Here is a 23,375-nt window from a genome sequence, read left to right as displayed (position 1 = left end):
TAACAAAGGAACCAGCATCAATTTGATTTCTACTGTTTATTCAAATACCAACTACTTAATGCCAAGCTACCAGCCATTCCCCCAACAAACCATGTTCTATGAATGGGAATACAGATGCAGATGCAGGACTGTAAAGAAAAACAGAAAATATATATCTAACCTTCTGTCACCAATGCACAAAATGTGCTGGATCTAAGGAATTAAAAAATTTTTTTTTTATTTGTGACGAGTGAAAACACTATATAGTTTGGATTTATTATGAATACCTGGAAGGCGGATAGGTCAAGCAGGGCAAAACTGTTGAGGAAGCGGATGCCTTGCAAAGCCACCTGGATGACCCCGGGGCTGTAGGGTTCCTGACTCTGGGAAGCAGACTCTGGTAAGAAGCTGTGCAGCAGGATACAATACAGGGTATGCACCACTCCCACCAGGTCTGTAGACTGCAACAGGGCCGTCAATCCAGTCGGGTCCTGACGTTTATTGTCAAATATACTGGGAGCACTGGAGAGTAAGAGAGGGGAGATGAATGGTCAGCAAAACCAAAAATAACTAGAAGAGTCAATTAACAAATGCATACAGATATGATACTAGGAAACACTATGTAGCATTCGTGTCTTTATTTCGTGCCTTCCTGCTGCTGTTGTTAAGCAAAGAAAACAAACCAAAATGAAAGTGAGACTTTCCTTTCACCCCGACATCCCAAGGCCGAGGACACAAATAACAGTCTGAAGCAGCTTCTAGATTTATTCACCAGACACGAGCTGAGAGATAACTTTCCCTTTGGATAAGAAATACTACAGTGTTAGAGCGGATGATTACCTGACTTCACTGACTGCTGCGGGTGGAAGAGCACCAAGTTTAAAATCGGTTTCATATTGATATGCTGGATAACAGCTGCTATTAAGTTCATCTTCTGCTCTTCATGTGCTTCTCTTTTATTTATGGAATACGCGTTTTTGTCTTTGCATGCGAGGAAATTCCAGTGTGTTTCACTTTTTGACTTAACTGCTAAAAGTCAAAGCTAGCCAGTTTGGTTGCAGCTGAAGATTGGGACCTTCGAGATTCAAGATCGGCTCTTCAGCTCCCACTCCAGCCACAGTAAACATAGTGATGCCATGACGAGAAGCTCATGGCAGTGACTTCAACCTGGCTGACTGTACTGAGCTGCCTGACAAGGTGCTTAGTGCTCTGGCACATTTAATCAAAGCCCGCCTGAGAGGATTCAAGGTGATCCAACAAGATGCCAGCCTGTTCGGTTAAAGGGACTGATAACATCATCCTTTCATTGTACCTTACATTTAACAACAAAGCCAAGGATAATGCTGTCTGGAAAGACGAAGTGCAAGCTTGACAGCATGGAGAAAAGGTTCCATTTAATAAGTCAAAGATCTAACCAATCCCTCTTTTATTTGGGCAGGAGACTTGAATGTTTTCACAATTTCAGCTTTTTTTTTTTTAGTTTGAAAAGTGAATTTGTCATGCTAGGATTTGTTCAAATCTGAACAAATTAGAAAGTAAACCAAACACAAAATAATTTGAAAAATATTATTCAAGCTCTGCAGTGCCTGCCGGGGTGATATGACCACACACAGCATTAAGGTTTTATATGACTTAAAAAAAGAAAAAGTAAGTAATTAAGTAATAAATGCAATAATTACGGTAGGTCTTTTCAATTGCAATGCAGAAGACCCTAGTGAAAATCCTGGGCTAGTACAGACAGACAATTTAAGAGTACCGCAGCAGCACCAGCTATGATTTGCTGCCATTTAAAATGGAGGGTGTGTGACCTCTGGATGGAAGCTACAGTGCATGCTGATACTTGATGTTAGCCAACAGGCTCTGCGTGAAATATGCTGCTAGGCAAGAACACAGCCTCTTAATGCCATAATAATCCCCTGACACAGCAACTGGCATGGCTAAAATATTCTACAAGCCCACTGAGCATTCTTATATATGACATACAGAGAATCTTGGCAGAACATAGCTTGCTGGCTGCAGTTTTGACCATAACACTGGTCTCATTAAACCTGCAAGATCACACACTATGTTTTCTCACAGATATTCAGTGACAAACAGTCTTACTGTAGCTGTCTTCTGCCGCATTGCTGTGAAGCACCACCAATGACAAGCTCCAGAAGTAATGTACTGATAAGTAGTGAGATTCTTACGGCTCGATCACTACCTAGATTCAGTACAACAGTTAAATGTATCGGGGTTATTCCAGTTCCATTTTTACTGTAATGCATGGCATCAAAGCATATTTGGGCCTGCTACCATGATCAACTATTATTTTTCTTTTAAGTGAGAAATTGTGGTGCTGATGTCCCTCAGCGTGTCTGTGTGCTTAGCCTCTGTCAGCGGCGCCACTGAACCTCTCTTAGTGGAGGTCACTGTAGCACACATGGGTGGGCTCCCCCCACGCTGCAGGCTAAGGTTTATGGTGAGTGACAGAGCACTGGGTCAAGTAGATACCTATCTCTATCTGCAGTAACGACAGCTTAGCCAGCTAGCTGGCTGGAGGAAACGACCTGCTGGCTGATTGCAGAGGAGCCACAGTCTTTGTTTGAGTAACCATGAGCCCGTCTTTGTGGATCCTTGTGACATTAAAGAACTGACAGTGACTGAGTCTCTGTCATTAGATGCAAAGAGAGAGGTTTGTGTGTGTTTGTCAGAGGAAGATCAAGAGATCACAGAGATGTTTCAGGAGTGTAACAGAGTAAGAGACATGCTCACCGTCCGGTTACGGCAAAACACAGCTTACACATGCTGTGCAGCAGAGCTGAGGCTTGCTGGAGGAAAGCAGACATCTTGGGGTGGTCGTCTACAGGACCCTGGACCGACAGGAAGCACCCGTACAACTTGTCTATCAGACCCATGTTTACTACATAGCTGCACGAAACACACAAGAAGAGAGAAAACATGAAGTGGTTACTAGCATTTTTTCCTTAATGTTAAAACAAATTTAGCATGGGTGACTTCCTTTGTAGAGAGCTCATCTCACAAAGGCAAACAAAGGACTTTACTGTGCATACTTCCACAGCACTGCAGCTGAAAGCGAATACCTCACCTAAGCCCTCTTCCCCCTGCTATTACTGTGATATCTCGAATTGTCTTTGCCAATGACAGGTCTCATGATCATGTTCCCTGTACTCTTTCAGCCACAAATCACTGCTAATAGTGTCATTAGAGGGCTGTTGTGGCCCCTGTGCCAGCCCAGCTCTGGGCCCTTCACAGTCTGCTGACCTGGGGCCTCTTCTCACAGCTCCGCTATGCCTGCACCTTCAGGGCTCAGCTCAGGCACCAACAGCTTATGAAAATCTAGCGAGCACTTCAGCTAACAATCGAGGCTTTCAAGTCACTGATATGGTCACTGTGAAGCCACTGTTCCTATCCCATCCTATCACTGTCTTAACTCTTTGCTTCTTTCACATTCCTTTTTTGTTAGAACTGTCACTTGCTGAGGTCCTCTCAAAACAGGTGATTATGACCGTTTTCAACTGCCACTGCAGGTCATCTGACACTTGAACCGAGTGCCATTGTTTTGACTTGATCCTCTTCCACAGCTTTACTTGGGATGAAAGGATCTTTCCTCACACTGACTGTTCTGTTAAATGCCTGCTCTGTGTTTGACAACCAGCTTGGTGGTCGAACTTACCCCTTTGCATCTCATCATTTGAGCACGGATTGAAAACATTAATGACAATGATAGGGGACTAAAAGCACTGAAAGCCAAACTGAGAAACTGGTAATGAGAGGAAAGGAAATGGCGAACTCCTTTCTATATGATATATGGGTTGGTATAATGGGAGTGTGTTGCAAAAGCTAAAAATGTTTTGATCTTTTGTCCTTCCTCGCTAGTATATACATTATACAAGGCAGTTGAGGTAAATCTTGAGCTCGTACTTGGGATTACCATTCTGACGATACCATTTTTCTCAGGCCCTCCCCTGTCTCCAGGGTTACGACTGGGTCAGTGGATGAGAGTGGTGGGCCTGTGCAGCTGCTCCGTCCAGATGAATCATGGCTTGTGGGAGGGATGGTGGAAAGACTGCACTCTTCCATAAGGCTTCATCAGGCTGGGCCTGCCTTTCCTCACAGTCCACATTTCTCCAACACAGCACTGACTCCTACAGCCCAGACCCCCATGGCTAGCTCAACCACCAGGTTCAAGGGGACTTTTCAAAGCTTTGGAAGTGCTCTTTGTTTATGCTACTTCGTAGCCCCCCCTAGAACTGATTTTACTTGAAATGTGGCACTGAATGTGTGGAAAAAAGTGCAAGCTGGAAGGATGCCAGAGTACACCGTCATTCTCACACAGCTCCCATTATAACAAGACACCAGTTGGACCATTTCCAAGAGATCTGACATTTTGTCAGCCTATTCTTTACATAAGGCACGCTGTTGAGGAAATCAGAGGTTGACCAACTCTCAACCCAGTGAAGAGGAGTGGAGGAGGGATGTACTAGAGGAGGTAAAAAGGTCATGAGATGAGAAAAAGAGGAGCCATGTAGGAGGAGGAGAAGCAGTGTTAGCGTAGCATAGAGCACTGGAAGGAAAATACCTGATTAGGTCTTGTGTGCGGGTGTTGAAGGACTCTGTGGCAGGCTTGACCTTGGCATCTGGGGAGGAAATCCATGTGTTTTCGCCTTGTCCAGACTCTGAGATATGTGGCCAAAGGGACCCCAGGATGGTAGCAATGGTCTGCAGCAGACCTGTCGTCAAACCCTCAAAGACCTGTTTGTTCACACTGCGCCCAAAAATGGACTTGTCCTCATCTGGGACATATAGCTGTGAAAATTAAAAAACAAAAACAAAAAGGCTTTTAACAAGGTAGCCCACCTATATATTGACCAATTAATAAACCGGTGTCATTTGCATCACTAGGTTGACTGCTATTTTGATAAACCCTGATGCTGACAGACTGCAGTAGAAATCTGAGAGCATCCAAATGCCATTAGAAAAAATACCTACAATGCAAAGAGATAAACAAAAACTTCAGCATGCACATTAAAAGCCATTCAATTAGAGCAGAGGCTAATCATAAATGCCCTGTTTAGCAAAAGGCTTTTCCCACATTGTTGCTAGATTATACAGTTTAGTGAGTTCATCATTCACCAGCTTTCGGCCACAAATTAGTACAATCCTTGTAATATGTAATGGCTACAATAATGGTATATAGTGGAGGCATTTCCTAAGCCACACAAAACAGCAAAAGAGCAGCTGTAAATGAGTCAAGATGTACTATGATCAAGCTATAACCAGAGAAGATGAAGGTTTAAATAAAAATGCTGCAGAAGAAATTACACAGTGCAGTTAGATGAGCATTTTCCTTATTCACATTTCCAGATTAAGTTCATGAAACACATGAGCAGAAGTCCATGTTTAATACATAGGGCTGCAGTTCAACATGGAGAACGCTGTAAAGGTAAAACCTTCTCATTTGGTCTAATGGTTTGGGTGAATGCTGACAGCATAGGTAAATCCACCGACATTCTCCACAAATCTAATTAAAAGGGGACATGCTCATATGGCAGCACTACCCCCACTGCTTTACTCTATTGCTCATGCACACGCATACCAGAACATAGACATGCACATGTAAAAGTTAACAGTTGTAAATTAAATCACAACTCATCAAAGAGGGGTGTGTAGGAGCATGGATAATTGCTGAGCCCAATTCTTAATCTGCATTGAACACATGGAGGACAGTTAGTTTGTCTCTTGCAGTGCTGTTGGATATGTCAGTCAGCAGAGCAGCTGCTGGGATATGTTTTATATAAACTGAAACATACAGGCTAACCTCTCCCTTTGCACCCTAAGGAAATATGACTGCTTTGGATTGGAACTCGGCACTAGAGAAGGAAGCCCCAGTAGAGTTCATGCATGTGCCAAAACCCTTTGCCTGTGCCTTGTCCTGTCTATGTTGTGATTGCAGGCGGCCCCAGCAAGCCGCCACCGTTAGATGTTTGGAGTGGGCTGATGTTTACAGTCCTTCTTACAGAGTGCTGAGGGATATGGGCTGACATGTCGCCACAGTGCTGCCTGCCTGCCTGCCTGCCTGCCTACCTGCCCGCCTGCCCGCCTGCCTGCCTGCCTGCCTGCATCTGTAAAGAGGTTGGGCAACAGTTTGTTACTCGCTAACTTGCGTCTTCCTCCGTCCTTCATTAACACTGCAGCAGGAACAAGCACTAGCATAAAGGCAGGCTTTCTCTATGGTCAAAGAAGAGTATATCAGTAGATGAATGTAAAAACAAGGAAGGGTTAATATATTTATGTGTTAGAAACACTGTTCATTTGATCACACCTTGAGTGGCTTGTATGCAAACATATCTAGCATCTCCTCTGCATTTACAGGGCTTCATACAAATTGAAACTGCTGTTGGCACAAACTACTTGCGAAAATATTGACTCATTGTATAATTTAGGAAATATTTTGTTTGTAATGGAAAATTAGGTCTTGTTCATGTGCTGGGGTGCATAGACTTACTGTTAGTTGATGCAGCAGCAGGTCCATGAGAAGCGCTATCTTGTTGCTAAACAGCACATAGGAGCAGTTGAGGGGGCAACAGGAACATGCCAGGTAGTAGGCATTTACAGCAGCACAGAGAGATCTAACACACAAAAATGACAAACCATTATTAATCACAAGTTAAAAACACCTCACGGCACGCTGATACTCCTCGCAATTCATTACAAAAACACTACTACTGGGATTAAAATGTCTAGCCCTGGGCACTGAAAGGACTATCTGCAGTCTTCAGGAAACCAAACACACTCTTCTGTATTTGTGGTTCCTTAAGGGTGTAGTTTGTCTTCACAAGTCAAAAGCGTATCGCACTGACAGCGCAAGTAAGGAAGTTGATTTGGGGAATAAAACACTCATATCAGCTACTTATGCAAAGACTCCCCTCACTACAGCCACCTTCAGAGAAACTGAACACAATCTCAGTCCCATCTTGGCTGAGATGGTGCAGCATTTCTGCTGTAGAGATAAAACTACTCCTCTCAGCAGCTCCTCACAGCCGCCAGGCAGCCCAAGGCAGCAGCCAGTGCTGGGCCAGCCAGCGTGCCTCTGTATTATGTCTGCTCTAAAACTAGCCCCAGAGAAGATTAATGCTTCAGATAACTGACCAATCGTTCTGCTGTGACTGCTACTCCCCCTCACCCCCGTTTCATCAGTTAATATTTTCTGACAACTGTATATTTTAGCCATTGGCGGAATGGCGTGTCCTATCTGCTTGCTGGAAGAATGGAATCCGCCTCTCTAGTGCCTAAAGTAGGCCATGTTTATTTCAACTGGTAAACATTTTGATATCTACCGAAACCTTCACATCTGCTGTGCGTTTTCCGTCAAACCACGCTGGCATAGTAAAGGAAAGTAGATTAGGCTGAGGCAGACCCAGGTCTGTCAATAACTTCCTCTATTCTTTGCTTTGCATTTGCTAGTGGGCAGATCAGTCGTTTTGCCATATCATTATTGACATTGCTGTGTAAAGCTGTCAGACATGGAATGTGGTGTTAATGTGAGAAGCACTATTTGTGAGCGATCGGATAGTGTCCAAATCTGAAATCAAAGATTACTTCCGTCAAGCTGAAAACAGTAACAGAGCCCTTATTTTTTTTAAAAATAATAATAAAATAAATAAATAAATAAATAATCATAAAATGAGCTTTCTTGCAAATTGTTACAGTCCTGTATGCCAGCTATATTGACAGTAATTGTATTAAGGTATAAAGAAGGTGGAAAAGTCAAGCCATAATCGTTAGGTGCACTAATAGAGCAGCCTGTGTGGAGCAAGAGGTGCGGTAACATGAGATCCCGAACCAAATTATACTTTGTGGGCAGCCATGCAGCATCAGGACTCTGGTTCCCTAGTGATCATGAGACAAAGATCAGCTTCTATGCAAATACCAAAACAACAACTCGAATACCTGTTCTCAAATACTATTGTATACTTATATGCTTTACACAGTTTATGAAATTCAAAATTGTGTTAGCTGCCATGTACATTCCTCCGAAGGACAAGAGTTACTTTAGGTGCCTTAAGTCACTATTGTGGTGTTTAAGATCATGTCCGTGTTGAGGAAAATAGTGCACAACAGTAGGGATATCGTATGACCTATTAGAGAGTAAATGATGAGGCAAGACTCACTTCTGTTATCGTCAAAGAGCTGTTTCATTTCAGCCAGATAAAAGGTGGTGCACTCTTCCTGACAAATGTTTATTATGTGAATATTGCAAAAAAAAAAAAAAAAAAACAACACCCTTGGAAGCAGTAGTGTGACCACTGCAATCAGAACAGCTTCAATCCCTCTTGGAATGCTGCCATGCAAGTCCTAAACTGTGTGTAATGGGATATTTAAATCGTTGCTTCAAAAGGAATGAAGAAGAACTTTGAACTCTGACAGTGGCTGAAAAAACTCTGATCTAGACATTCCAGTTTTAGATCAGCAGACTGGAGAGGCCATGCAAAATTTCTGACTTCATCTTAGAGTTCATGAAATCCCTATTGGGTTTGTTTTAACAAGCACATTTCCACGTAAAAATATGTGGTTAAGAGGACACACTGAAACACCTTGTCAGTTTGTCCTGGTGGCCTGGTGGTTATGACACAAATCACGCGGTTGCAATGAGATTGATTTGATTCCAGTTGGCGACTTCTGTTACATGCCATTCCTCTCACTCTCCATGTTTCCAGTCAATAAAAGCTAAAATTAAAAAAAAATAATCTTAAAAAAAAAAATCGAAACTAGACCTGTGAAACAATAAGGTGGCCCATGCTATTAGCGGCATCTTTTCGTTTTCTCCTATCGAAGACATGATCTCAAATGACAAAAATAGTAAAGGACAATTCATTAGGATGTCATATCTTTTCGTTGTCTTTTTTCAATTATTTAGTTGTGTAAAATTATATTTGGAATTTGAAAAGTATAATGAATATATGTATAGATAAATCTTTTATCCTTGATTTAACACTTAATACTTTAACAGGGTACAGTAAAAGTTTTTAAAAAAAAATGTAATGCCAGGCATGGCTCTATTCACCCCAACATGACTAGTGTATTCTAATTAAATCATTTCACTCCTGGCAGGACAGATCTGGCCCTCTGGCTTCACAATCGGCTCACTTAACTGCTCATGTAATGAGCGTGTAATTGCTTTGTAACACAGCTAATCAGGCTTGTCTTTGGTCAACTCTGAACAAATGAGGAGCCTGTCAAAGACATGTTTGAGTTCTACCCTTTACACCAGCCTGTACAATGAACCATCACAGTGATCTGTCTCTGGTTTCCTCCCACCTAATTGAGCTTGATGAGCATGACACCTGATAGTCCGCCCTCTCTGGGAATCTCACTATCTCAATACCCCTCAATGACAGCTCTAATCAAAGATTTTGTGGGACAATTTGGTGAAGTGCCATACCAGCCTGTCTCATGTTGCACAAACACTTTGCAGGGACTGATGTGTCCCACTCTGTCTAAGCAGGCAAAGTTCCTCCACCTACACCATTATGGGGTTCTCATTAAATTACACAGATTGTGATTCACAGGTCCCCAAAATGACCACAGCCACTATCTATCTCCACCCACCTAGAGCATTGTCACTTTTAGAGCAATGCTGCTTTGAAAATAGAAACAATAAACTACTGTCACAAGTTTTAACTGGTGGAGTTAGCCGTGGGAGCTATTGCTGATAAAAAAAAGAAAGAAAAAAAAAGAAGGGAAATTGAGAAAGAAAGTAAGAGGCAAATAATGAGCGCTGTAATCTGCACGCATACACTAAACAGCTTAACCTCACACAGCCTGGGAATACCAGTTTACCTGTACAGCTATTCAGATCCATAGAGAATAGAGGTAGGAGGATGGAGCACACCTGATCCTGTCTCGCCACCCTGTAGCCCTCTAGGTCTCTGCCTGGGTGGCCAACAGGCCTACACATGATAAGGTAGAGGGTTTTTTTTTTTGGGGGGGGGGGTTACAACTGACCTCAACATTTAAACTCCTAACACTCGAATATTAGCTAATTTTAGGAAAAGAGTGATAAACAATGAGATGAAAAAATACTAAAAGAAGAAAGTTTATCCACAATATGGCTAAAAAAAGAATCCAGACTTCACTGCCTGAAGCATAAATAAGAATTAACAACAATAAACAAGGTTTACCTAGCAGAGAGATATAAGAGTTATGGATTTTGTCTATCTTTCAACATAAAGCCATTTATCATCGTAAATAGCCGACTCTCAATTCAGTTGACAACAGGACAACAAACAGGTAAAAGGCTCTTTATGCTTTTTGTCACTGCCTTGAGTTGTCAGCCCCCGAGATCTGTGTCCCTGAACCTGAGTCTCACATTTCTCGCCCTCTCTGTGCATTTCCTATGTGCACAGTCAAGCCTGATTGGAGCAACGCTGCAGAAATCTGACCAACTTCCAGATCAGGTTGAGTCCCTGCCTCTTAAACAGGGTAAATTTGTGTTCAGGGGAGGAAAAAGAATCCTAAGCCAAAATAAAAGGTGAGGAGCAACTCCATTTCCTTGTGCAGTCAAACAAGCCCTTCATTCACTGCTGTCTAAATGACATTTAATTTGATTCTGCTGTTGATCTCTCTGATACCGAGTGCTTCCAAGACATCTACTCTGGCTGTCGTGCCACACTGGCCAGGTATGAGGGGGGAGAAATCTGATGAGCCCTCACACACAGCATCATGCACAGGAGCATGAGTGCGTGCACTCACACTCAAACTCACACTCACACACACACACACACACACACACACACACACACACACACACACACACGAATGGTGGAAAACATCCTGAAATAAAACCACAGGGAACAGGTCTGATTTCACAGGATACACCAGGTCATGTGAGACAGAGGTGGAAATACAAATTGGGTTAACACGCAATGTTCAAGGACTCCTAAACCTCTCTCTGGAGATCACCTGTTTAAGTTACCTTTATAGCTCTCCCCCTTTTTTTAACGCAATGGAAATTGTCAACAGACAACCAAAAAATTAGAATATGAACTTTTGAGTTGTATTTTTGCAACCCAAATATAGACAAGTGCCTATGCTCTTTTGGTTTTTAAAAGCTCTTTACAGGCAGATGGAGCCTTATGCTGAGACCATTCTCAAGCAGTACACAAGTGTTCCTCTCTTCTCTCCAGTGACCCCTACTGGAAGACAAAAGACACAAGAAAAAAAAAAAGAAAAAAAAAGATTCTTGTCATCTTTGACACTGTTTTTGGGTTGAAAGAAAAAAAAAAAAAAAAAGGATTCTTCTATCCACACTATTGAAACCCAAACTGTTGTGTCCTTTATTTTACCCTCATTACTAGCTAAACAGTTTGGGACAAACAATCTTTACCTACATAATAGGGATTATATACAGTATACTACTGGTAACGATGCTGGTACATATAATTGGTAAGATGGGTTCTTCACACATTGCAATGCTACATATATAGATATATCTCAATTGATAAGTGTTATTCTATATTAAATTCAAATTAATATAACAGAGCTGGATCTATTTGCTGATTAATTGATTAGTCGATTTACAGAAAATGAATCTGCAAGAAATGTAAAATTGGTTACTTATTCAAGTAATCTTGGAAGCAAAAATGGAAAAAATTATTTCATTCCAGTGTCTCCAATGGGAATATTTACAGAGCAAAATTATTCACAAAATGTAAATCAAATTAAGAAATTAAAATAAATGTGTATTAAAATTAATTCTGTTCCTGAAAAACTACACACTAACATTTGGGATGTTATTGTGCGTTTTGAGATATCATCTCTCCAGCTGAAGTTAATGACAGTGGCTGAAAAAACTCTGATCTAGACATTCCAGTGACCACAGGGTTACACCAGGACATTAGTGGAGCCTCGCAGAGGAATTAGCTCATTAATGTAATGGTAACAAGATGGAATCAGCCTCCCTGGGGAGAGATACGGCAGGAGCATCTCCGCAGCTGCCTTTTTTTGTAAATCACTCTGCTTATCTGGCAGGAGGAGGTGATCAATACGGCAGCATCACTGTAAACAGATAATGTAGCGCACACTGGGTCTAGCGTCTGTATAGCAGCCCATTAGGCCACACAGCCATCCAGATGACAGATAGTGATAAGTAGACAGCTGGGCTGCATCCTTGCGCTGTCAGGGACATTTGTTTCAGTAAAATTGTGACTGTTTCTAAAACCTGCACATGATTCTTAAAAATAAACAACCTTTTGTTCGTATACACAGTTGCAGCCTACACAGCTGTTAATGTAAAAACTACATTAATATATTGAGGTAAATTCTACAAGCTACAGGACAAGCTGTATCAATCTACACTACAGAGCATACTCTACAAAGTATATATTCTCAGGATGAATGACTCCATGGGCCTGGGTTGATATGTTCATTAGGGGTTTATCTCCAGTTCAGTTCTCAGTTCTCAGCTGCCAATGCTCCCAGTATTAGCAGCCCAGGACTAACTAAAATGCAAGCCGTGAACCAAGGTATCAAGCTCAATTCTAAACAAGCTACTAAAGTAACCTTTTAGCCCTTGAACATACTGTAGTGTGTCTGTGCCACTGCATTAATCTAGTTATGAAAGAATAGCTGTTTCAAGACCCTTCTTTTAGAATTATTCATAACTGACTGCAGAGCTGCATTGGACGAGTGAGCAGAGGATAAAAACACATGAGCCTAATCTTCACCTCCTGTTCCATCACCAAAGCATGTCAAAAAGATGTCTTAAAAGCCAATGGGGTATGGTCTGCACTTAAGCTAACACAACGTCATGCACGGATGTTCCAACAAACCCGGCAAACCAATGCTGTGTACAAGACAACAGTCTCTCCATTTAAGATAGTAACATTTCTTGCAATACAGAAGTGTGCTTGAAATTCCCTAAGATTACAATGATTGACGAAGGAGGAGTACAAAAAAAAAAAAAAAAAAAAAAAAAAAGAAAAGAAAAAAAAAAAAAAAAAAAAAAATCAATATACATGTGATGCCCTTTAAAAGCCTTATAAATATAAGAAGCATTTGTCCATTAGAAGAGATTCAGAGACCAGTAAATGCTAATGAATGGGAGAGCAAGGCCATTCTAGTCCATTACAGAGTCCCACTAGTGAGTATGGCAGGCTCTTTGAGGTTATCTACTGGCAGGCCATGCAAACGTCAGACACACAACTCAAAAATACTCTGCACTCTAAAATGATAGATGGGACACATATGCTTTTTGTGTTTCCAGAGAAAGGAATGAACACAAATTAATTACGGAAATGGAAATGCTTTCCATTTCTAGAAGGGCAGCGCTGTTACTCATTAATACATTTTGAGAGTATTTATTGAGATGAAGCAACTATAAACAGTGACTCACTTTATGCAATGGCATAAACAATTACAAATTGGGAATAAAACAGCGTGGTGGTGGTGGAGGTCAGAAAAAGGATACAGTCAAAGAGAAAACATTGGGAAGACAGAGTGTAACAACTGTTTGTGCTATTGTGAATATACAGCTTCAGGGGAAAATGAATTACAATAATCACATTTTTGCCAGTGCTTAAGGTAAACAGCAAGTATTATAAATGCTTTAATCCACTTCTGTTTCTTTGATATTTTTTTTGCTGCCCTGTGAAAATCATGTACAGTATATCTCCAAAATACAAATGTTATCACGAGCTAAGAATGCAGCTCATTTTCTGATTTGTGACAATGCATTTTTAATCCAGAGGTTAATCCAAAAACACTTGATCCTTCAGTTGATCTCATAAATTAAAAAAAAAAATCACCAAATTCAGAGATGGCTTTCACTGAACAGTGTAATAAAACATGTAAAATAAAGCACCAGGGCAGCTCCTTTCTACACCAAGTAAATATACCAAGTAAGCCTGTCCATATGAGTTTTCATTATAACACTATGGATATTAAAGAAAATGTGATGCAACTGTCCCTTGTGCTATTTTAGGGCAAGGTAGCAAAAAGAGGACGTGTATTTTCAGTGGGGTCATCATGCAGGTACTGCTTATCATAGATCATTCATAAAGGCAGGCCCACAGGGAATTTTTGTCAATGCAGGGGAAAAAAAAAAAGAAAAAAAAAGAAAATCACACTACATCTGTTCCGGAGTTGACAATGAACCTAAATTTAGACTTAAACCGACTCAACAAGATCACACTCAACCATGGCTAACATCAGCACTGGTCTCAACAACAACAAGTGGTCAGTATTTCAAAATCAAATTGCAGCAATCATAAGCTAAAGACACAGCTCACCCTGCTGGCTCGAAACAGAAACTTGATTAAAAGTCATGATAATAAACTAAAGGGCATAGCAACTGATTTTTTTTGTCTTGAGCTGTGTTAAATCATAGAAAAATACCTGAGCATGCCACCTGCTTTTATGTATTTACATGTATCACTGTGTAAATTAATATGTAAATATTTCAATTTGGTGACAGTACTCACTTGGGAGGAATTCGAGGAACTGCGGTGGGTGTGGAAGCAGCAGTGATGACATGCAGAATTTGTTCGAGCGCCGACAGTCCGCCGCCCACCTGGAAGGCAACTTGGTCTGCATTGTTCTGTTGAGGCAAGGACAGACAGAGATACAGAAGTACAGTCAGGGGACAAGGAGCCACCGGCTGGACAGGGGGATTACACGGCTCTCACCAGGGAGGGACCCTCTCTTTCGCCTACGGGGGCGAGGGGCTGATATCTGAAACAAAGCGATCCCTGAGGTATTCCTGTTTAATCTCAAAAGTGCAAAACCCGACTCCGCCCCACAGTCAAGTTTCAGTGGAAGGCAAATGCTCTGCAGGCTCCAGTTAGTACCAGGGTGGTCTCAACAGATCACCACAGAGTAAGTGAAACTGAGAAAATGCCACTTGGCCCAACAAAGAACCAGACTATTAGAGAAATTTAAAATTAAGAAAATCATTCTAATAGGAGAGGGTACAAAAAACATTACATTCTCATTATAATCAGACCTAAACTGATAACGCATTAGATCTTTTGAGGTAAGAAAGATTCTGCACTTACATTACTTCACCTGTTGTGTCAGCATTTACAGGGATTAAAGAGCCTTGTAATCCTGTTCAGAGATTTTTCTCCAACCTTTATCACTATCCAGCCTCAAATGTTTGCAGAGGAGCTCATGCCGCACTTGTAGTTAACTTTAGATCTGAAAGTTTTGTGCTGATGGCAGACTTTTCTTCAACCCGATTGCAATGCTTTTGACCATCTCAAAGTGGTGCTTTGCCTCTATTGGCTTTGTACAAATTATGCTTTCTTTCCATTGTCTTATTCATTTTGTTTTAGACTTAATATCTTGGTGCAGACAGTATGCTGGACAAACGGTTGTCAAATATACAACAGTGGACACAGTAATATCATTTAACATTATTTTCTAGTAACTGACCAATGAAAGCTCTCAAACCCATAATATGCCAACACATTTAAAATACATTTCTATTATAATTAAACAAATGTAATTGATGGACAATCATACAGTAAATATCAGGTCAACTGTTATTGATAAACTTTAGACAAATGAAAACAGAATTTGATAAAATAAGGTACAGTTTCTTTTCCCCATGTTAAAAATACTTGCGTGGAAAAAAAAAAAATCATTTCTGTGTATATCAACGTTAAATAAAAATGTTTGCTCACCTTCAAATGAGCCCTGATATATTTATGGCATTTTAAACTGAATAAACTGAATGGGGAGCTTGTTGAAAATACCCCATGAACAAAGTGCAACTCATTTAAATGTTGGAGATGATAGGGAAGGTTAATGTCAAATTTGACTTCCTGGTAATTCTCAGCATGAGTATTTTAATTCACCCTGTACCTTGAGTAAAACTACCAGTAAGGTATTCATCGCTTGCACAATCAAACTGCTTGATTTCTGCTATCTCTTTTTATGTCTGTACAAGAACTTTGTTTTGCATTTACTTTATTACTCTCTTATGAATAAGCTTGATTTCTTTTTTCTGTTTTTATGAACTGATGGACTACACTTGTATCAGCCTTATTAGGATTGAATTGAACTAAACACCCAAAAGTTTCCACACAGTGGTGTAATAACCAAAATAAATCTAGTCAGCCGTTATTTTATGGACAAGAATATTTGGTTAAAATTAATTAATTTCACACTACTATGTTTGCATTCATTATTTTAAATCACTTTCTGAACTTGACAAGGAAATAAAGGAATTTTAACTATTTTCTACTTCTATTTGTGTCCACTGGTTCCTGATGTTTTTAAGTTATATTCTTTTTGTCTCACTTCAATTGTAATATAAAAAGTAGAATATAAAATAAACTAATTTATTTACTAATTTAAAATCAATAAATCCAGGAGCTGATGCTGATAATCTGGCATGTTTGTGCCTGGGTCAGCCGGGAGGAAAGGAGCTGGAGGGGAGCTGCTGAGAGAGGGCCTTCGTCACACAACTGCAGAGGGCCGTGTTAACAATGCAGGTCACTCCTCCACCTAAAGAGGCTACAGGCTCCTCGGAGCTGTGACAGCATGAAAATCCAGCCACTTCACAGTGCTTTTGTTCCCCAGATGGGAAGTTGCCAACAAGCCTGAACACATTGAGAGAGAAGCGCTTAACCAAATTACAGATAAGCTCTTCATCTGTCATTCATGCCCGGCGCTGAGGTAACTGCTCCTTGATTCCGGTGTTTGACACACTGAACAATCATTTTGGGTTTGGGACAAAGAGATTAACAAAGACGCCAAAACACCCTTTACCTTCAACATAATAAAAAATTTCTCAAGTCTCAGTCAAGTCACAGTCTCAAGAGTGGAAGTAGTGTTTGTAAAAAGACCTCATTATGACCTCCTTTCTGTAAGTTGCCAGCAGTTTCCATGCCTAATCAATTGGGTCTCAGTCACTGAGCTCAGCTTAACCCCTCTCTTAACCCTCCCATCAACACACCTACCTAAAAGCTTCTAGGCTAAATGAAAAAAAAAGGCAGCCCTTTCATAGCAGCTTATCAAATGGTATTAAAGGGGGTAACTGGGACCTGCCCAGTCCTGGCTGTCTCCTGAGAAAACCAGACAAGAGTTGCTTGGCTAGTCAGTGCCTTTTCTACTCTGCTGACAGATTTATCTGTTGTGATGATAGAACAATACTGGTGAAGAGGATTAAGTTCAAACTACCTGACACACTATCTTTAGGTGGTCTACACATGCAATGGATCACAGAAAACAAAAAGGCACCAAAGTTTACCATAGTAAACTGAATTTGCATACAAAGTTAACAGGATGAAAATGTTGTTGTTTCTATAAGATCAGCAAGGATTCACAAACTACATTCCTGAGAGACAGTTACAACAAAGGTTCCTCCACCCAGAGTTCTTGAAGAGATACTCCAGCATTTTGTGAAATACACTTGTTTGCAGTCTTACCCAAAGTTATATAGGCTACCTTTGCTTAAAGACAGGAAGCAAGGAGATATGAACAGCTGGGCCAACTAACTGCATGCTGCATCTCAAATGTTAGGTCGTCATAGTAAAGTTGTAAAATTTGCACAGCACATTCTCTCTGTCAAGAACAAAACCCAAGACACTCCTGGATGTATAGGTGACTGGCTTACTACCTGACAAAAAATAATACATAAGTAATACAGGATTGGAGTTCTTAGAGCGCACATATTTTCAGCCACGTTAGCAATGTGGTTGTAGGGATGGCAATGTTGGTCGGTTGTTAGGTGGTTGGTTGTTGGTCCACTATTGTGGTCCAGACTGAAATATCTCAACAACTACTGGATGGATTTCCATGAAATTTTGTATAGACGTTCATGGTCCCCAGATGATGACCCCTACTGACTTTGACAATCCCCTGACTGTCACTCCATTGCCAACTTTATAGTGACATTTCTGGTTCTGAGTGAAATGTCTCGACAACTACTGGATTGACTGCCATGAATTTGCGTCCTCCTCAGAATAAATTTTAATAACTTTGGTGTTCCCCTAACTTTTCATCTGTTGAGATTGTAAAGATCAAAATCCTTATTTGTTCATTTAATTGGTTTAAGACTAAATACCTGCAAAACTAATATAATTTCCATCCAGGCCAGCTGCACTTAGAAAGCTTTAACACTGAAATTAGCAAGGTTAGCGTGTTAGCTTGCTAACATTAAGATGGTGATTGCATGGTAATTTTTATACCTGGTATACATCAGCATGTTAGCATTGCCATTGTAAGTCAATTACAGACTCACAGAGACACTAGCTTGGCTGTAAATTCTTAGTCTTGTTTCATTTTTAAAAGGGTCACTGCACAAATTTTACATGTCAAAGCATTTACTGGTCACAAGAACTACTACTTAGCCTGCGAAAACAGGTGCATAATGTCTTCTCTGGTCTGAGACAATAGCCAAAATGTAGGAGTGTTCCTTTAAGTTCCAATCTGTCTGTGCCTGGTCACAACCCAGCAGAAGCTACAACAAAACACAGTAACAGGATGAACAACTAATTTTCCCTCAAAAAGAAGCACCGCATTAAGACACAAATGAGATGGATGGCTCCTGAATTATACAACAGGGGGAATCTTATCCAATTATTGTTCAGGGTGACCATTGTTATCCCAGCTGATGGGAAGGCTGAAGCAGCTGGTAATTCCTGCGACAGTGTCCACAGAACAGCAGACAAGCCAGATTGCACTTTGTAGTCTCCGCCCACCAGACACTTTAATTAAAGCAAAGAGGAGGGCACAGCCTCAGTCGTCCTGCCCCACCAACAGATGGGCAACAACTGGCAGAGTTCATTTAGAACTGGCTTCAACTTTGATCTGCACTCTCAAGTCACAAGTTCACTACTTCATGACTAAAACCTAACAATGACAAAGACGACTATGATACATCGCCCTCTCCTCACATGAATTTCATCATTATACAGTCTTAAAGAAAAGCCTGAAAGTGGTAAACAAAGCTCTGTGGGCCGAGTCAACTGTAAACCACAACAAGGCTGCTGGAGTAAACATTTTAAGGTCGAGTATAAACTTGTGTGTTTACAAGACATAGTAGCATATGATTTAGTACTCTGTGGGAGTGCAGGGTGAACATGGAAATGGATAATTCTGTTTATTCTATAAAATGGGCCAAAATTAATCAAAGGCCAGTGTGGGGCAAAACAAACTGGCCACAGAAACCACAGACAGCCCCTAGTTGTAAACTAAAACACCAAGAGGCATAGAACCATTTCATTCCCTATTGGTCTTGTGGTGAGGAAACAAAGATGAGACTGTTTGGGAAAAAATGATAGCCTAAAATGAGAAAATCTGATATAATCAGAGCTGAAACTAAGACGATTTTCAATACATTCTAGGAATTATTAAAACAACAGCAATTCTCCCATTTATTCACACACTGATGGCTCTCTGTTTGACATGGTATTGAAGTGAGTCATTTAAATCATTGGAGAGATTGTAAGGAGAAAAAAAACCTTGATACCATTCTTCTGAAGATTTTTAAAAAATGTTATCGTTGATGCTGTTGAAAAGCTTCATTAGTAGTCAATGCCAAACACTTGCCATAAAACAAGGAACTAATGGACGACATAGCAAGACTCAAAATTTTATGAAGATATGGAAGAATATTTTGCTCATAAAGATGGAGAATTTCTACACTGAACTGGATAGCATGCCGCTCACTTTTGCTGTCTTTGACAAAGTTGTGACACTGCTGATCTGGGCTGTATCCGTCAGTCTCCTGGAGGCCTAAGCAAGAAATCTTGTTATCCTCCTACTCTGCCTTTCACCTTCCCCCATGTCCCCAGACACATTTCCCAACAGTCCCACTGGTTGGTCCAACCGGGCTCTGACAGCTGGCAAATGAAAATGTAAATACAGTCTGCAGTCTTTGGTGCTCAGAGCATCATGTTCCTGACAGTTCCTTACCTGTCATACATGTTGCCATTTACTAAGCAGGTTTTAACAGAAAGCAGTGGTAAACACTTTGAGCAATACATAAACACAAGTGCTTAATATTAAGGCAAGTGTGCAGCAAAAAGAATAGAATTGCACATTGGGAAAATTGCTAATTTCAATCACTATAAGTAAAGAAAAAATCTGGTTTGACACAAAATAAACCATTAGAGGCCACAGAGGGAGAAACACACTGAGGTCAGCGACTAGACGTAGCCTAAAAAACAGGGGAGGAGTGAGGGGTGGGGAGTGGGACCCAAACAGCAGTGCAGGAGGGGAGTGTCGGGTGTTGTCTAAGGAATTAGCAGAGAAAGTGGAGACTGAATCAGATATGGGGGAGAAAAACAAATCTTTAGGTGTGTCAACGACATGAGAGATGCATGTTAGGTCAAATAATCTAAACGGTCCTGACTTGAAGTGACTCAGGGGCTAGACAGCCATGCTGACGGAGACTCTATTTATTTGACTTTGTCCAGGGATTACAGAGGGAGGTGTTCTCCTGCCTGCCATATTGGCCAATCACATTGTTCCACTCAGCTTTGGGGGGGAGGTGTTTGTGTAAGAAACTGGTGAGATCGAACTTCACAAAACAGTTTAAAAATGTCCCATTAAACTGAAGTAAAAGACAAAGCCAAAACACCCAAACAGAACCTTGATCTTCATTTTTTGCCTGCATCACCACTGAACAGACCACATCTCCTGTGGCCCGCTGACCTCTGACCTCCCACTGGGAGTATGAGGAGCTGAGGGGAGGAGCCCTCATGTAGTGACAGCTTGTGGGCTACTCACATCACACTGGTCTCCTCCTCTCTCCTTACAGGATGCTGTGCCACCCACCTCAGCCACTTCTTTCTTTGCCTCTCTTGGGAAATTCGGTAATAGCCTCTCCAGCCGCCCCCCTAGTCACTGATGGGACACCATAATCACTCTATCCTCACACCCATAGGCATGCACAGTGGGATGTTATGAGGGCTCAAACCACAAATTGACAGGAAATTTATGCCTCATTACAGGAAGTGGGCTGTATATTCTCATCATAAACACTGTGGCAGGTGTTTTAATTCCTCCCCTCAGTCTCAAATTGATGTGAGTTTTACTGTAATAAAAACATAATGCAACAAAACCTCTGGGACAGATGTTTCAAATCAAGTACAGTTATAAATGTCTGCCATTATATCTGACAATTTTATAAATTAATACAGCTGTAGAAAAGAAAAAAAGCAAAATCTCTGAAAATAATATCTCTTCTCTTGCCTCTGTTCAATCAAGTGTTGTGCATCAGTGACCTTTCATCTGGAAATCCAATTTACCATTGTCTAAACTAGTGACATCTGAATCGTGCAAGTCACATAGATAAAAGACAATGCCTGCTCTCGTGCTTGGAAGCTCCTCTATTGGTACCATGTGGACAATGAAAACACAGTTAATATGGTCTTCATTAGCCAATAACCAAAGGCAAGTCGGTCTGGAGTAAGTGATACTCTACATTGGGAGGGTGAGACAGAGGGAGCCACAGCCAAACACAACTCATCCCTGAAGAGAGACGCCAAAGGGCTGATATGACCTGTGCACTGCTGCAGAGTGTTGAGTCGGCAGCAAAGTAACAAAACAGGACAGTAAAACTAGCAGATTATGCACAGGGTTCTGAGGTGGTAAAAGGCAAATTCGAACCACTGTAATAGACATTTACATTAAAGAAAAGTGAGGTTATAGGTGCATAAAAACCAAAAGATTCATATAAATCACATTGTCTACTCTGTCTGTGTGATCGTTTGTTGCCCTACCTGTTTCTCCAAGATTCGAGAGATCTCTCCCAGAGTTCTGTCCAGACCAGACACTTTGTTGTTGGCCCACTGTCCGCTGTCTTGGCCCTGCAGCTGCTTCAACAGGTCCTTCACCAGGCGCTGCAGCCTGAACATACAGAAGCCAATTGTTATTATAAATCTGTTCACAAACACTAGTTGACAATCTATGTTTCCATGCTACCTCAGCCAACTTCTATCCACCACAGTAGAGCTGAAACTATTACTCAACTGGATGATTGGGAGAAAATTCAAATATTCTTAAGTAATTTTTGAAGCAAATATTGCAAAAAAATACAGGTTTAAGCTTTTCAAATGTGAAAATTTGCTGCTTTTGTTTGTTTTCAATGATATTAAACCTAAAATCTTTGGGTTTTGGAGTGTTGGTCTGACAAAACAATCTGAAGAGTTGAAAAGCATTTTCGATTATTCGATCCACAAATTTATCTGCAATGATTCTGATGATGAAATCATTTTTGAGAAAAACTGAAAATTTAGTTGTTTAAGCCTCTCAAATTTGCCAGTTTTCTATAATAGTAAATCAAATAACTTTTGGGTTTGGACTGTTGGTCATACAAAACTATTTAAAAATATCACCTTGCGACTATTTTCTGGCATGAATTAATTAATCTTAATGAACTGATTCAATGAAAATAATTGTTAGTAGCAGCCCTAAAATTGAATACATAATCTTGAATTTTGGGAAACTGTGAAAGTTGCATTTTTACTGATTTTACAGACGAAATGATTAAGCGATTAATTGAGAAAATAAGCAGCAGATGAGACAATTATGAGAACAATCTTTAGTTGCTGCTCTACACCATAGCTTTATAATCATCAGAGTTAAACATTAGAAATGAAGAAATATGTGAAACTTGAAGTTCTGAAAAGGAAAAAAACTTACTTGGCCTTGTACGGGGAGTCAGGGACCTGTGTCTTTGCCTCCATTGATGTCTCATATTCCTTTGCCCTGCAGACGGAGAAGTAGGAAAAAGTCTTTGAATCCCAGGAAAAAAAAAAAAAAAAAAAAAAGTGTTTGGCCTGTCAGTAAAGAACACAACGGAGGAAAGTGTGAAGCGGAAAGAAAAAGTTCAAGCTAAGTCTGTTTATTTGGCCTGTCAGCCATTCACCCAGTAACTTGGTGATATGAGTCAATGGCAGCAAAATATTCCTCCCTACAGAGCCAGTGTATAATTATTTTAAACCAAGACCAAATTCTACCTTTAAATCCTCCTGCCTTGGAGTCGTATTTAACAAGGAAGGCTCGAGTTTTTTTACTTCAGTCATTGTCAAATAAACAATTAATGGAGATTTAAATCAACACAACCAGTGTTTTAAATGTGTGACCTCTTAAAAGGTAATGGTAATTAGGGGACTGTTATCTCTGTGGCACTAGTCCAAGAGTCACACTGAGAAACACAAACCGTCTGTGTGTGTGTGTGTGTGTGTGTGTGTGTGTGTGTGTGTGTGTGTGTGTGTGTGTGTGTGTGTGTGTGTGTGTGTGTGTGTGTGTGTGTGTGTGTGTGTGCAATTGGGTTGGGGATCCTATCTGTCTATCTGTCCATCAGGCATTCCAAGACACGGTTAGTATCTATTGATCAGAGTTAGATAGACAGTCTTCCAGTTACGCATCTCTACAGT

General features: G+C 40.7%; 1 protein-coding gene across 2 annotated transcripts in view; it reads right to left on the bottom strand.

Moving 5' to 3' along the window:
- Positions 1–23,375, bottom strand: part of scaper (S-phase cyclin A-associated protein in the ER) — a 60,388-nt gene that overhangs the window by 9,802 nt on the left and 27,211 nt on the right. For both annotated transcript variants that reach the window (XM_040133092.1, XM_040133093.1), the window contains exons 21-27: positions 22,639–22,704; positions 21,717–21,843; positions 14,463–14,578; positions 6,488–6,611; positions 4,562–4,788; positions 2,734–2,889; positions 267–501 (exon numbers count right to left, since the gene is read on the bottom strand). In XM_040133092.1, coding sequence (XP_039989026.1) covers positions 267–501; positions 2,734–2,889; positions 4,562–4,788; positions 6,488–6,611; positions 14,463–14,578; positions 21,717–21,843; positions 22,639–22,704 — 1,051 coding nt within the window. The remainder of the gene's footprint in view (positions 1–266; positions 502–2,733; positions 2,890–4,561; positions 4,789–6,487; positions 6,612–14,462; positions 14,579–21,716; positions 21,844–22,638; positions 22,705–23,375) is intronic.

Source organism: Xiphias gladius, chromosome 8 (assembly GCF_016859285.1).
Source record: "Xiphias gladius isolate SHS-SW01 ecotype Sanya breed wild chromosome 8, ASM1685928v1, whole genome shotgun sequence".
NCBI classification, from domain to species: Eukaryota; Metazoa; Chordata; class Actinopteri; order Istiophoriformes; family Xiphiidae; genus Xiphias; species Xiphias gladius.
This window is presented reverse-complemented; position numbering and strand designations above follow the sequence as displayed.